At 39.4% G+C, this 14809-nt stretch overlaps 1 protein-coding gene across 1 annotated transcript in view; it reads right to left on the bottom strand.

Moving 5' to 3' along the window:
* The window catches only part of LOC101863959 (deoxynucleoside triphosphate triphosphohydrolase SAMHD1), a gene marked incomplete at its 5' end in the record, with an annotated part of 47344 nt that extends 33060 nt beyond the window's left edge, over positions 1-14284 (bottom strand). The window contains 5 exon segments of the mRNA XM_005092593.3: positions 430-594; positions 1215-1262; positions 4793-4945; positions 8048-8115; positions 14163-14284. Of these exon segments, the coding sequence (XP_005092650.2) occupies positions 430-594; positions 1215-1262; positions 4793-4945; positions 8048-8115; positions 14163-14284 (556 nt within the window).
* Between the last annotated feature and the right edge of the window lie 525 nt (positions 14285-14809).

The following is a 14809-nucleotide window of genomic DNA, read 5'->3' as shown; positions in this document are numbered from 1 at the left end:
ACGAATTAGACGGTCAGAATTCTTCAGTCACGGAAGTCAGTCGGAATATAATATACGGTTAGAATTTCTCTTTAAAACAAGACTTTTGTTTGTCAAAATTGTTCTAGATTTTAATAGGACGTAGCCATTCGTTATGTCGATCTATTTTAAGGAAAAAAGCAATTCGAGAAAATTTCGAGTTAGACGGTTAGAATTCTCTGCCGACGATATATATATATATATATATATACATACATACATATATATATAGGTGTGGCATATTTGGGTAAATATCAAGGTCATCAGCCCATTTGGCTCAGTCTAATCGGAGGTGGGCATAAAATTTGGGCATCTCTCTTCTAACAAACCATGTTTACGGAGGTGTTTGACCCAAACCACACCTCATCATAATATACCATTTCAGGAGCTGCAAATGGCAGAAAAGCTTACCTTGTCACGGACGCAGATCTGCCAGTTTCCTTTATCTTGTAAAGCTCTGGCAAACTTCATGACTCTGGCATGGTCAAAGCTGTTGGCAATGCCAAGATGGTGACAGTCTCTGGCAAAGTAGTCCCACTTGTCCACATCAATGCCATTCCTCTTGTTTGCTACTACCTGACAAAGTAATGAAAAGAGACCAGAGCAAGCCTGAGACGATCTAGAGTAGGCGCTAAAATAGAAACTAAACATGTAACAAACATCCTCATTATAATATAGATTCTAGCAGATGTCAAAATCTACTCTGTATGCACATCTGCACAAAATAACTAGACACGCATGAGAGCTTTAACGGCCGGTATTGCACAGATTACTTGAACATGAACACATATGGATGGAACACGTAAAAAATAACTCGGTCATTAAATCATTATCATCCCATTAAAAATCTCATAATGCACCAAAGTAAGCAAAATTAGACGAGGGAAATCAAATAAAATTGATTAGTGAAAGCCAAAATAAACAAAACCCTACCCACAAAAAGGTCTTGATTGCTACATGTATTTCCAGCACTTGGGAAAACAATTTGGACTTCCTGAAAACAGCCAAATATTTGGTTTGCCTTGGTCAACAATTTTTGTCCACTAGCATATTTGGGTTTCTCTCTCAACCCCCCCTTCTCTGAAGCAATGTTTTGTTGCTTAGAGAAACAAAAATACAACCATAGCACACTCTCAACAGGCCACAATGGATCGATGGATAGGGAATAAGTTCACGCGCAATCCCACTCAGCTCACCTCGTACAGGAAACCTTTTTCTTTTGGCCTTCCCTCCATTTGCCATTCCTGAAAGGATAAAATAGTAAACCAACACACACAAAAAAAATAAAAAACAAAAGATCACCAAAAATTTGCGAAAAGTTTACTTTCAAATTAATGAATGAATGGTTTATGGTGGTGAATGAAAGGGCAGCTTGGAGGCGCGCTGACAAAATGAGTTACTTCTCGCAATTCATGAATAGAGACATTGGCAGAAAATAGACATGGCTAAAATTTGTAAATTTTCAGTTGATGTTATTTTCCTCATGTTCAACTTGTCTTTCATCATTTTGTTTAAATTGTACAAATTCCACCTGTTAGTACGATGTATCTGATCTATTTTCAAAGGGCTAAAATCCGAAAAGTAACTCATTTTGTCAGCACGTCTCACCAATGTAACCAATGGCAGCCCATTTGTTTAACTTCCTGTGCAATGAGCAGTTTCCTGGTATTCACATTCTATTGTGCTTACAGGAAATAAAAGTAAATCCTGACTGATGATGCAGGCTCTGACATACTTTCCTACCAAAAATGAAAACAAGGCAACAATTCTATTGTCAGGGATCAACTTTTATCATAGCCAAGCCTACCATTGTAGAAATTGCGGAACAGAATCACGTGGCGAGCCATGCAGGAATTAGCCACATTGACCTCTATCATTGCAATTTTTGCTTGGGGTTTTGCTGACTTAAACAGACAAGTCCATGCTTTGATGCAAATATGAAACAGTAAAATGAGAAAAATCAAAATGAAAAAGGGTTAGGCTCTCGGACTCGCAACCGTAAGGTCGTGGGTTCGAATCCTGTCAGGGGCCTGACGTTGTGTCCTTGGGAAAGGCACTTTGCACAAAGTTTCCTCACTTCACCCAGGTGGAAATGGGTACCCGGCTATAGACAGTGAACGATCTTGTCAGCTTGATAGTGTTTGAGCGCGTGAAATTCGCAGCTTGCATTGTATGCTTCCGCGGAAGCCGAAAATGTTTCCGAGTGTTCTCAGAGGGTCTGCTGGGGTAATAATAGTTGTAAAGCGCATAGAGCATGCTCTTGAGCTTGGATATGCCCTATATAAATGCAGTTATTATTATTATTATTATTATTATAAAGAGGTCTAACAAGCGCTCAAGAAACTCCTGCTGAGACCTGTACAAAACAACGGAACACTGCTATTTTATGAAAAAAAGAATGATCAGAAATTACTTGAATTCAGTTTCACATTTAGCAAAAATAACATTGACCGATCTCAAACAAAACTTTAAGTTTAAAGGCATGAGCATGTAAAAAAAATAAAAAATCTTAATATGAATGGAATCAACTGGGTTTCCTGTTCATAACATGATGGTTCAGACTGACGGTCAGGCACATTAATATGATTTCATCCTTTCTTAGCAAAGGTAAAAAAAAAGAATGCATATAGATCTATATCAAATTTTCAAAGACCATTTTTCTTTTACTTCTGAATGAACAATTCTGGCCCAAATGCGTTCAGATTTGGTACATACTTTTTTTCAAATCAACATTAAAAATATTGTAGAGGTGTGGCTTCTGCCAGTCAATAAGGCTGGAAGCAAAGTCAGCGCATCACTATGCCTATATCCAGTACGTAAGCAAATTGATGTGTGATAAACATAGGCAAAGAGTTCATTGGCAATGCCCCTCTCTGGCCCACAATGGGAACACGTGCACTCTTGTGTCTCTTTCTTCTGTTTTGCTATCTTAAAATGGGGTAAGACTTGATTTTTTTGAGTTAATTGAGGGTTTCTTGTGAAGATTTAGATGACATACTCCTTGAAATTCTTGTCGGTTTAGAAATGAGAGCATTTCGACGAAGCAATTATTTTTCTTACAAAGACAAAGAAAACAACAACAACAAAAATTGGGATTCTTATTTACTTTCAGTTTACTGCTGTTTTCAGATTGACTATGTTTGGTTTCAGAGGACTCCACTGTAATATATAAGGTTTAAAAGAATATAAGAAGTTTGGAGGTGAGACTTCCATTGCTCCAAATGTTGTTGTTGTTGTTGTTGTTATAGATCCAGCAACAGCTGGGCTCTCGCCCTTCTGTCCAATGCCATGTAGTGATAAGTGCAGGTTTGCTGCAGTTGCTGTAAAGTTCCATAGAGTGTGTTGTCAATGTTAGGTCTCGGAGGGAGAAGGGCAGCTCTGATGTCATTTAGGGCTGTGCAGTGGAACAGGTGATGATCCACAGTCTGTACGGAGATGGTACAGTGCTGTTTCAATTGCTATCATTTCTGCATCGTAGTTGCTGCATTTCTCTCCACAGGCTGCAGAGATCTCATTGGAAATTCCATCTGGGTATTGTATTAGTATTCCATATCCGGCTTTGGTTGTGCCTTTGAATGCTGAGCCGTCCGTATAGACATGTATCCAGTCATCTGAATAGCTGTCGATTGTTTGACGTGATGCAAGCATCAGCGTCACTGGGTCTAACGATTTTGTGCTCTTGTCTTTGAGAGATGTTGTAATGATTGGCTTTTTTAAAGAAAGGTGGGGAGGGATGTTTTGGTTGACTCTTTGGGTTTCTTTTCTGTTTTGTGGTAGATGGTGGCTCTCCATTAGTTCTGTGATGTGATGCATGATTGACTTTTGTTGAATTCGTTTCTTTGGTTTCCATGTTTCTACTAATTTCCTGTTTGGGTGGTTGGGGCACATTCTTTTTGTTCTTTCGTGTAGCTCCAAAACTGCTTTATCTCTGCGGATTCCCAGGGGTTCAACATTTGCAAGGATTTCGCACGCGACGGTAGGTGTGGATCTCATTCCACTATTTATAAAACGAAGGGCATTGTTTTGGACCTTGTCAAGGGTGTTGCAAGTAGTTGTACTGCACATAGTGAGTAGGCTATTGCTATATTCCAGGGAAGATCGGACATAACCAAGGTATAGAGCTCTAAGAGTTTGTTTGTCTGATCCCCATGAACTGCTTGCGAGTTTCTTTAAAAGTTGGAGTCTTTTCTTTGCCTTGTTCCTTATGTTCTCCACTTGGCTTTTCATGGTTAGCTTATGGTCAAGTTTGACTCCTAGGCAAGTTGGATGTTCTTCTTTGGGGAGACTTTCATTTCCTATCTTTAGTTTGAGATTTTCTTTGGCTGCTTTATGGCTCTTCGAGAAGATGGTGTATACTGTTTTCGTGCAGTTTATTTTAAGTTTCCATTTCTGACAATAATTGTGGAACCTCTTGAGGTCTTCATTTAATTTCCCTGCTCCTACTATCGTGCAGTGATGTGACTGCCAGAGAGCAAGATCATCGGCATAAAAAGTCTTTTCTGATTTCAGCACGTTCGTTACATCATTAAAGAAGATCAGGAACAAAGTGCAACTCAGACAGGAACCTTGAGGTAGGCCTTCTTCGAGGACTTCTCTTGATGAGTGGGCATTGTTTACCTTGGTTTCAATGTTTCGATCCGACAGGAAGAACTTGATCCATTTGTAAAGTTTGCCATGTATCCCGAGGTCCAAATAAGAGCTTGAGTTTTTAGCTGCAATCTAGCCTTGTGGACTAATGAGCAATGGAAGCAAATCCTAAAAAGATCCAACTTACCCCTTCAATTCCTGCAGGTGGTCCAACAATTTGCTCTTTGATGAACTTGATATCCTGAGCATCCAAACCATATTTTTTCAGAACTCCATCATCTTTCATTAACTTATTTTTTTCAATCAGATAGTCAAACATCAAAGCTGACGCATCCTCGTGCTGAAAGGAAAAATAAAGGAAGAAGCTGACTTGTAAAGACAATTCTACTGTCTTACTAATTTTAGCTATTAAGTTGTTAGGCAAGGTGTCCTCTGAAAATGTATACCATGAATTAAAAGAAAAATAATAATACATTACAGTGAAACTCACTTATAAATAACAAGGTTGTCTTGTCCGACTTTCAGGTTTGTTATCCACTGTTTGTTATGAGAAAGGCGTGACAAAAGTGAGCATTTTTCATAGGTAACAAAAAGGGACATCTGTTCTGAAATGTCATGGTGCTAGTACGAAGGGAAAGAACTACTGGCATCCCAAAGAACTTGTTTATGTGAACGGTTGCTTCCTTTGACACAGCCCCAAAACAAAAGTCAGCCTTGCACAAAATTCACTTTTTGCTTTTTCATGTGAACCACACCAGAACTAAATAAATGCTTCAATTTAATAATATAAGTACAAGGGTTCATTTTATCTTCTATTATACGTTTCTTAGTCTATAGTTGCTATTATCATCTCCTTTGTTACTTGATTTTCAAAAAAGTTGACAGAAAGCTTGGATGGAGTCTCGTGATGTAATGGTTAGGTACTTGGCTGTCGCACGCAGGAGACCCGAGTTCAACTCCCAAGTGGGGAGAATTTTTATACAGCATCTTGGTCTTTCTGTTGGAATGTTGTATCCCTCTCAAGCCAGGTTGACCCTGACAGGCAGTGTTGAAGCTTGCCTCCTAAATGATCTAAAAAAGTGTCGATGAGGCCGTAAAAATACTTACATTAGAAAAAAAAGACACAGCTTGGTACATTGCCATATACACCCCAAAAATCTGCACCCCTTACCCATAATCAATTTCATACATACAGAGCAAGTTAGTTCAAAACTAGAGGCATTCTCCTTTCTTTGATGCCATACCTAAAGTGCTCTAAACTAGCTAACATTGAAAATTGAAGTGGTGCCGCAAAATACACTGGACTGTGTTAAAACTCACAGTGTGTAAAAGGATCGATTTATTCAAATGTACACCTGTGTCATATGATGTATTGTTTACCGAACAAATTGCATTGCAGTGTATGTCCTAGCATTTGGTTTTTCAGACCATCCTGCAACTCATAATGTAGATCTAAGTCGAGCCTATGACTCTTCACTCTTCGGTAACCAGGGACAAAAAATGACAGTAATATTTCTGCATTCCTACAACACTTATGCCACCTTACCCCCTCTGACACATGCACAAACTAACACACAGTCACACATATGCAAGCCATCTGTCTAACCTCCCTCAACCCCAGCACACCCTACAAGACCCATGTCCTGCTTGTGTCAACAACACATGTGTTGGTGTGAAAAATGGCCTCCAATTGGTCGCACAAGGTGGATGTATCTCTGTTGGGTCAATTGTAGAGTGTATTGTGTGATGCGCAATACATCAGGAAGCTTTAAGTGAGTAATGATCTATGGTGAAGGACAAGCTACGGTCCCCTGGAAGTGGGCAGAACTGATACAGTGGAAACCTGATAAAACAGGGATGGTGAGACAAGAGAAAAAGTCCTGTTATATCAGATCCCTGTTAAATCAGAAATGCAAGGGAAGTAAGCATCTGTGGACAAATCAAGCTGTATTTATTCATGGGTAGAAAACATGAGTTTTTAAAATTAGGTTTCTCCATCTGCTGGAGAGCAGTATCCCTCTCAGACCAAGCTGACCTTGACATGTTAATTCATAGCATGAGCACGGCTTGGTTTTACTTTGCGAGTCGAAATGGTTGAAGTATCTCAAAATATATAATTTGCCTTTATAAAATCAAAAATTCTGTTGGGATCAATGATGGAGAACAAACTCTTTAGATTCGTACATTTAAGATACTTCCGTCAGGTCTCTCCAAAGTCTGGACATTCTATCAGGATGTGTCTGGTCGTGAAGTCAGTATCCCATCTAATAAAATATTGTTTTTCTTCTCCCTGCAGGAGGTATCTATGCGTCTGGGAGGTGTTTCCAATGTGCAGTCTGGTTCAAATGACTTTGTCTCTTCTGGAGAGACCTGAAGGTTTTCTAGGTCAAAATTTGGGAATAATATTGTGAAGTTTATTATTTACTCGCTCACTGCATTTTTTCCTCCCACAGACTAGACAAAAAGTTCACAGATGGCTCTCAATCAGACTCAGCTGTAGGCGCCGCTGCTCTATCCACAAACAACACTCAGGTTCCATCCTGCGGCCTCCAATTTTTCTGGGAAAGCCACTGCCATTGATATAGCATTGGAAAATCATTCTTTCTCATTATGTCCAATTCTTTGTCTTGTCTCGCTTCACTCACTAATTTCACGCTCTTTAAACATGTCCCCGTGGTTTTATGCACCCCACATAATTTAGCAAAATTTCACCATTTTTTGCATAATTTCTGATTATTTTTCTTTACCATTCTTTGCTAAAATTAACAGAATCGCATAATTTCACATTTGTGGGCCTTGTTTGCATAATTTCAAAATTTTTCTTGCATAAAACGACGGGGACAGATAAACTAAACCCTAAAATAATTAGACTACAGTTGAGGATTCATTCCATTGAACAAGGAAAGCATATCGTGTTTGCATGGGTACCTAGCCATGTAGGCATCTGAGAAAATGAGTAGATCAATCTTTTGGCAAGGCAAGAGGAATCCTTGTACCTCCTGATGGAATAAATGGAGAACACCCTCCGATAGACAGACTTTAAAAAATAAGGTCAAAAGCTACACAACTAAACTTATAATCAACACAATGTCCATTAAGAGTTAACCAGAGCTTAGTGTCGGTACCTGATACAGTCTCACAAAGATGCTATTGAGGCCGACATTTCTATCTCTGCTTAGTCAACTACGTGGTTAGAAGAAACCAGCAGTCCCAGCTTCGTGCACTGTTGGGTACATTAGACTACAAATCGTCAAAGATATGAAATACAATGTATTAAAGTTGTAAAAGTTAATTACTTATGTTCTCCTGCAAGACTGAGGAAATTTTTTTACATGGTCTCATTCCTTTGACTCTTTCATTCTAATTTTCAGAGCTTAATGGCCATTTGTGATAGAACAACAGGAAGAAAATGTATGAGCTTTTACTTAAAGCACTGACTTACCTTCCATTCACGCCCTGTTGCAGCTGGCATAAATTTCTGGTCAAACAGATGGGAGAATGGTCCATGACCTAAACAAGGGGACAAAAAACTAATATAAAAGCATTTGTAGTTGAAGATTAAAAAGAACCTAGGCTTCATCAGTCCCAGGCCATCCAGCCCGCACGACTGGCCTCGGCATTGGAGGCCTACCACGTCCCCGGAGGGTCAATGCGAAAAGCGGCGATAGACTAGTGCGTTGGTGCGGGTGATGGAGCATTATCGCACTGTACTCACTAGACTGGCCTACAACGAACCTTACTAATATGCAATGCATATTTGTTGTTGCAGCTTTTTTGTGAGAGTTTATCGGCTCTTATAACAAAAGAACATCTCACCAGTGACAGAGTATCAATTCGTAAACATGAAAATGAATTACGTTTGCATTTTACCACAAAAAAAGACCGTGGCACACTAGTGGGATAATTTTTGTTCTTCACTTGCAACATCGTTCTCATTCTACATGTTTCAACAAATATGAAAGAAAATTAATTTTGACACACACACACACACACACACACACACATATATATATATATATATATATATATATATATATATATATATATATATATATATATATATATATATACCATATATAATATATATAGATCTATCAACAATCTTGATCGTTACTTTGCTATTTTTTTCTTCGCCTGTCTTTCATTTGCTTAGCAAATCTTTTCATGAAGATATCAGCCAGCCGCATCAGCTTATGATAACGATCAAGATGGAATATCGCTGGAAAGTCCCACAAAATCGCCACTAATCAGTTTCTGCAGTTTTTCAGTGGTTTCCATTTTTTAAAAACTCCTACTCAACAAGTAGTAGTAGTAGTAGTGCAGGCCAACGATGTCTCTCTGGAAGGTTACACACGAAGTGCAAAATTTCATCTAGGTTAACTGACTCTAGCATGTGACAACATCTCTAGTGAAGCCAGGATGCCTGATTTTGGGCTTCAGTTTGTGAAGCTTCAAATGAAACCTCTTTCACATGGTCATGGGTATGGTGAACAAAAGTAGAATACATGGAAAATGCAAAAACAGGGTCATCTCGAGTTCTGCTGAGCAAGACAAATGTATTATAATATGATCTTTACTCTTTGCAACATTACCAATGTCTGTCAGCGTCATATCCATTGTTTGATAAAAATGAATCGAACTTGAAGACATCTCTTTCTTTAAATATATCATCAATATCAGCAGCTCTAGAAGAAGCTGAACTTGTTGTAGTTGCTCTCTTTTTTGGAGCTGGTGTGCCACAACATGATGGTAGTTCTTCTGGAAATTTTGTTGGAGACTCTGTGGGCACCATAAATCTTCCAGCCCGTGTCAAAGGTACATCAGGTTTGAAGTCCAGAGAGCAAACTCCCATATTATAATCCGTGACATCTTCTATGATTTATTTATTTGGAACACTTTTGATTCTCTGTGCTTTTTTTCCGAATCTTTTGGAAATCTATATATTGTTATTTTGCATCTTCCTTTTGGCTGGCATAACCACTTCTACTACCCCATCCCCTACACTTTCTTCACATGTTCAAATGTTGCTCACACGGTTCATTGCGCTGAAACTGAGACGTCAGCTGAAAACTTTTTCACAGTAACAGTAGATTCTAGTAACAATAACATTCAAGATGAAAGAAAACTAGAATCTGGGCAGAACACTAAGACACATAACATAAGCACAAATTTAATCCTTAGAATTGAGTGTAGTGAAAATACATCCAAACGAAAAAAAACGTGTGCATCCAAGAGGACTGAATGAAACAATGAAAAGGCTAGGAGATTAGACAGACTAGACGGCTACACACTACACACATTACTATTACACTATTGGCACGCAGAAACGTAATGCAAAAATGTTCCATCACCTGTATACATATTAGTATTAGAACATCTGCCTATCGCCGCTTTTCGCATTGATCCTCGATAAGATAAGGACCGGTCTCGAGGCGAGCTTATCAAGATAAGGTTGTCCACCCCGGCCCTCAATGCCGAAGCCAGTCATGCGGGCTGGGTGGCCTGAACTGAGAAGGCCTAGAAAAGAACCAATTCATTATATTAAGAGATCAAGGTATCCTTAAATGTAGGCAGGTTCCTTTCTGCTATTATCAGGCAATCATAGCTCATCCAGGGAAAAAAAGGTTCCCATAGCGGCTGTAAAGACCTTGTAAAGAGTCAAACCATTTTCTAGTTTTCATGGTGTGATAGAGAAACGATGCTATAACTGGTATAAAAGCCTCATTTGTTTAAATCTATGCTGCCCCCCGCCCCCACCCCGTCAACAGAAGCTAGTACAGTCAAAATTGTCTAAGACAGCCATCCATTGTCGATGAGAAAGTTGGTTGATTTAGATAGGTGGCCGTCTTACACAGTATAATTATAACATAAAAAAAAGAAAATGCAAGGAGGTAAATGGGAAGAGGCCATTTGTAAAAGTGGCAGTCTAAACAGGCAGCCGTCAGAGCAGGTTCAACCATGTACTTGGTTTCCTCCAGAGCAAAGTGAGGATAAATTCAGCTATCGACTATTGTGCCCCTGTCTACATGCCTCTTGCCAAACTCTCCAATCTGCAGATACTGGAAAGAAAGCAGAATGAAGCAGTGAGAATCATCACGGGCTGCTCAAAGGATACTCATATGGACAGCCTCCTCATTGAAGCAGACATTCTACAGTGGGTGTCGCATTCAACGAGGTTGCCGGGACCAGCTTGTTTGTCCTCGTTGGATCCGACCTCTCGTTGAACGTGACTAAGGCTAAAATAAAGAAAGGAGACAAAATATTATATTATAGGATGTACCAATACCAGTCATTAAAACAGTTGTTCCCCCCAGATGACGAAAATCTCAAACAGCATCAGTGTGCGCGTGTTTGAGCTGTGTTCTGACCGTCATTTCTGCATTAAAATTTTTTCTAAATTCCGGAACACTTCATGTGTGGAAACATACCCTCTCACATCTAGGCCTAGATATCCATATAAAGTAGGGAGCTTGGATTTTCTGATCAGGGGAAGAAAAGAAAATTGAAAAAAAAATGAAGCAGGGTTGGGTTGATTTAAATCAGTTGATTTTTTTGATTTAAATCAACTTGATTTTTAAAATAAAAATCAGTGATTTAAATCACTTAAAAAATTTTTTATTTTTATTCAGTTTTTACACATTTCAACATTCAGAATTCCTTTCCTTGGTTTCATAAAACAGATATAAGGTTTAGTAGACTAATATATTCATGCTTAAAAGTCTGCTTTCCCCCCTTTCACTGTAAAATAATACAGTATTCAATTTACTTTTTTTTCCATAATTGAAATCAGAGCTGGGTTGATTTAAATCAGTTGATTTTTAAAAATTTTCATCAACTTGATTTAAAAAATAAAAATCAGTGATTTAAATCACTTTTCAAAAAAAATGTATTCAGTTTTTACATATTTAAACATTCAGAATTCCTTTCCTTGGTTTTATTAAACAATAATATAAGGTTTAGTAGACTAATATAATCATGCTTAAAAGTCTGCTTTCCCCCCTGTCACTGTAAAATAATACAGTTCTCAATTTACTTTTTTTTCATAATTGAAAAACAGGGTCGGGTCGATTTAAATCAGTTTAAAATAAAACTCAGTGATTTAAATCACTTTTAAAAATGTATTCTGTTTTTACATCTTTAAACATTCAGAATTCCTTTCCTTGGTTTTATAAAACAGATATAAGGTTTATTAGACTAAAATAATCATGCTTAAAAGTCTGCTTTCCCCCTTGTCACTGTAAGTAGTAAAATAATACTGTATTCAATTTACTTTTTTTTCATAATTGAAATTAGCATTTTCTTTTTCTTTATAGACAAACACAAGCGCGCACACACACACACACTGTAATAAAATGCAAGTTTATCTCTATGCACCCCCCCCCCCCCTTCCTTTTAGACTGACATTTTCTTCATTTTTTGTCTGTAGCCATAATTCACAGCATAGCAGATTAAGGCTTTCTAAAATTGCAGTTGCTTAAATTAATCATTAGTTAAAATAAAGACAATGTATTTTGCACTAAAACAACTTACTTTTAGCCACCAAAAATCCCAAACTGTGTCGACATTTAAAAAAAAAAAATCCGATTTAAATCCAAAAAATCTGATTTAAATTTAAAAAATTGATTTTTTAAATTTTTATTTTAAAATTTTAAAAAAATCACCAACCCTGAAATGAAGGTCTCGATCTAGATTTGGATATCTACCCATCCAGAGTTCATCCAGTTTCACACAGCCCGCATCGCGTTCCCACCCACCCCCTCCCATCCCTACCGTAGGCTAACCCTCGCTCATCCTCTTGGCTTTGGGGCCCATATTTATTAGCAAGCACACTAGGTCTAGCAATACAATGTGTTAGGAATCGAGGATGGGCCTTGTGCTTCGCGTGAGATGGAGAGAAAGGAGAAAAATTCTTCGATTTTGGGGACGCTAATTGCCTTTATTTGGTTATTGCGACCTCGTTGAAAGCGACTTCGGTTTGTTTGCAACCTCCATGGAGCTGACGTACATTTACAAAGAAATATAGAGGAAAAACTGGGGATTAAGGATTGCCTCGTTGGAGCCGACTTCTCATTGATTGTGACCTCGTTGAATGCGGCACCCACTGTACCACTAAGCTGATGCCTTCTTCGCTATTTCACTCAAAAAGTCCATGCGTCTCCCCGGAAACAAATCAACACAGAGCCTCCACAACAAAATCAGTGTCTACGCGGACAAGCAAGTCAAGCTGGAGAAAGCATGCCCAAAACCTCGTAGCTGAAACTGAACTGGGTACGTACCCACACGAGGAGCTGGTTGTTTTACCTCCCACACAACCGTGAAAGGCTGCATCATACAACGGAACGTGACCTTTAGAACTGCTCTTGTCGTCGACTGCAGGCGAGCTGATGAACCAGACGCCAGGAAAGCAGCAGCAGAGGCTACCATTCGATCGCTCCCCCTGCCCAATGTCGAAGTCTGGACTGACGGTTCAGCTAAAAACGGTACCGAGTATGGAGGCTCCGGTGATACCAAACTTGACCACTGTGTACCCGGGGGACGGCATTGTTATTTTATAGCTCTCGACACAGCCCTGGGCATGCTTGAAACACTACAGACAGCAGGCAGTCTTTTGAACAGTGTACGCACTTGTATACACTGATTCCAGGTCAGCAGTCATGCACCTCAAGGTCTGCAGCGTCTGCACACCCTTTGTCAATGCTCCGAATGTTCCTTCCACTTATTGGATTCCGGGCCATGCTGGACTAGCTGGGAATGAGGAAGTTGACAGCATCGCTGAAGAAGCAGCAGCGCTTACCCAGACCGACACACCGATCGATTTCTCAACAGCTAAAGCCGTCATCCGCCGGTCGACCCGCGCAAAGTGGAAAAGAGAGGGGAAACCCAAACTGCTCGCCCAGCCGCCATCATACCAGCTTGAGGCCTCGCTCAGACGACAGGACCGCGGCTTCTCTCCCAAATGAGAACTGGTGGAAAATCCCTCCAGCTGAAATCATATTTACACAAAATTGCGCCCGCGGACTACCCAGATTCGTCTTGTCAAGCTTGCAGGGAGGAGGACCAGACTCTGGACCACTTGTTCCTGAAATGTACCGCCAACTATCGTGCCAGACCACGTTTGCTCGGACATTTCAGTGACTCAAGTTCAGCACTCTTCAAGGACCCCTGAGCAAGTGTTGAATTTCTGCATGCTGTCGGCATCGATGACTGCTTATGACGCCACAGTGCCAGAAGAGAGAGAGAGAGACTTTAAAAAATAGTAGATGTGCTGAGCAAGAATGAAGTGCATACCCCCCCCCCCCAAAAAAAAATATTTTTAAAAAAATCCAACCAACCCCAAAAAAACCAAACCAACACACACCCGCTTCCCACAACAATAAATAATAAGAACAACAAAGCAAACACTACGAAATGGTATGGTGTAAACAAAAAGCAAAAGAGCTGCGAGGCCTTAACAAAGAAAATAAGTATAATAATAACTAAACACAAGGGCTACATCCTGAACAAATTTTACAAAAACAAAAAAACATACGTAAAAGAAATGAATTGAATTTACTTGCCTAAATCATGACACAGGCCAGCAATCTCCACGCACAGAATGTCTTTATCTCTGATGGCGTCGACCAGCTTAGGTTGGTTGTCTTTGATGCTCCGCAAAAGCTGACCAGCAAGATAGCAGACACTGTAAACAAATACAAAAACTATAACCTCCTTTCTACAACTATTTTGTCTAAATCCAGGCATGAAAATGCTCATTGCATATCGAGCACACAATAGTCTCCTTCATTCTCACATGTAGCCCCCCCCAAAATAAATCAAGGAGAAAAAAATTCAGCAACATTTGCTCAAATTAACACTAAAGTGTGTAATTTTTAGGGAGTGCTTATTTAGGCCACATATGGCCTAAATAAGGTAAGGGAGGGGGTTTTTAGCTTATTTGGGCCTCAGTGTGACCTAAATAAGGTAAGGGAGGGGGGTTTAGCTTATTTAGGCCACACATGCTCAAATTACCGGGGGACACCCTTTTCAGGCAACTGAGTTCGTTCCACTTTCATAATGGTGCACCCTTCTCATTTAGTACAGTTTTGTCTCAGTGTACAACTTATATATATATATGATACGCAAAATTTTGCTCAGCCCCAAAGGTTTGAATGAGGGCCAGATTTTTCCTTCATGGAGGGGGCAAAATCTAGGCTACCATTTTGGC

This window comes from Aplysia californica, unplaced genomic scaffold (genome assembly GCF_000002075.1).
Source record: "Aplysia californica isolate F4 #8 unplaced genomic scaffold, AplCal3.0 scaffold00049, whole genome shotgun sequence".
Taxonomy (NCBI): domain Eukaryota; kingdom Metazoa; phylum Mollusca; class Gastropoda; order Aplysiida; family Aplysiidae; genus Aplysia; species Aplysia californica.
This window is presented reverse-complemented; position numbering and strand designations above follow the sequence as displayed.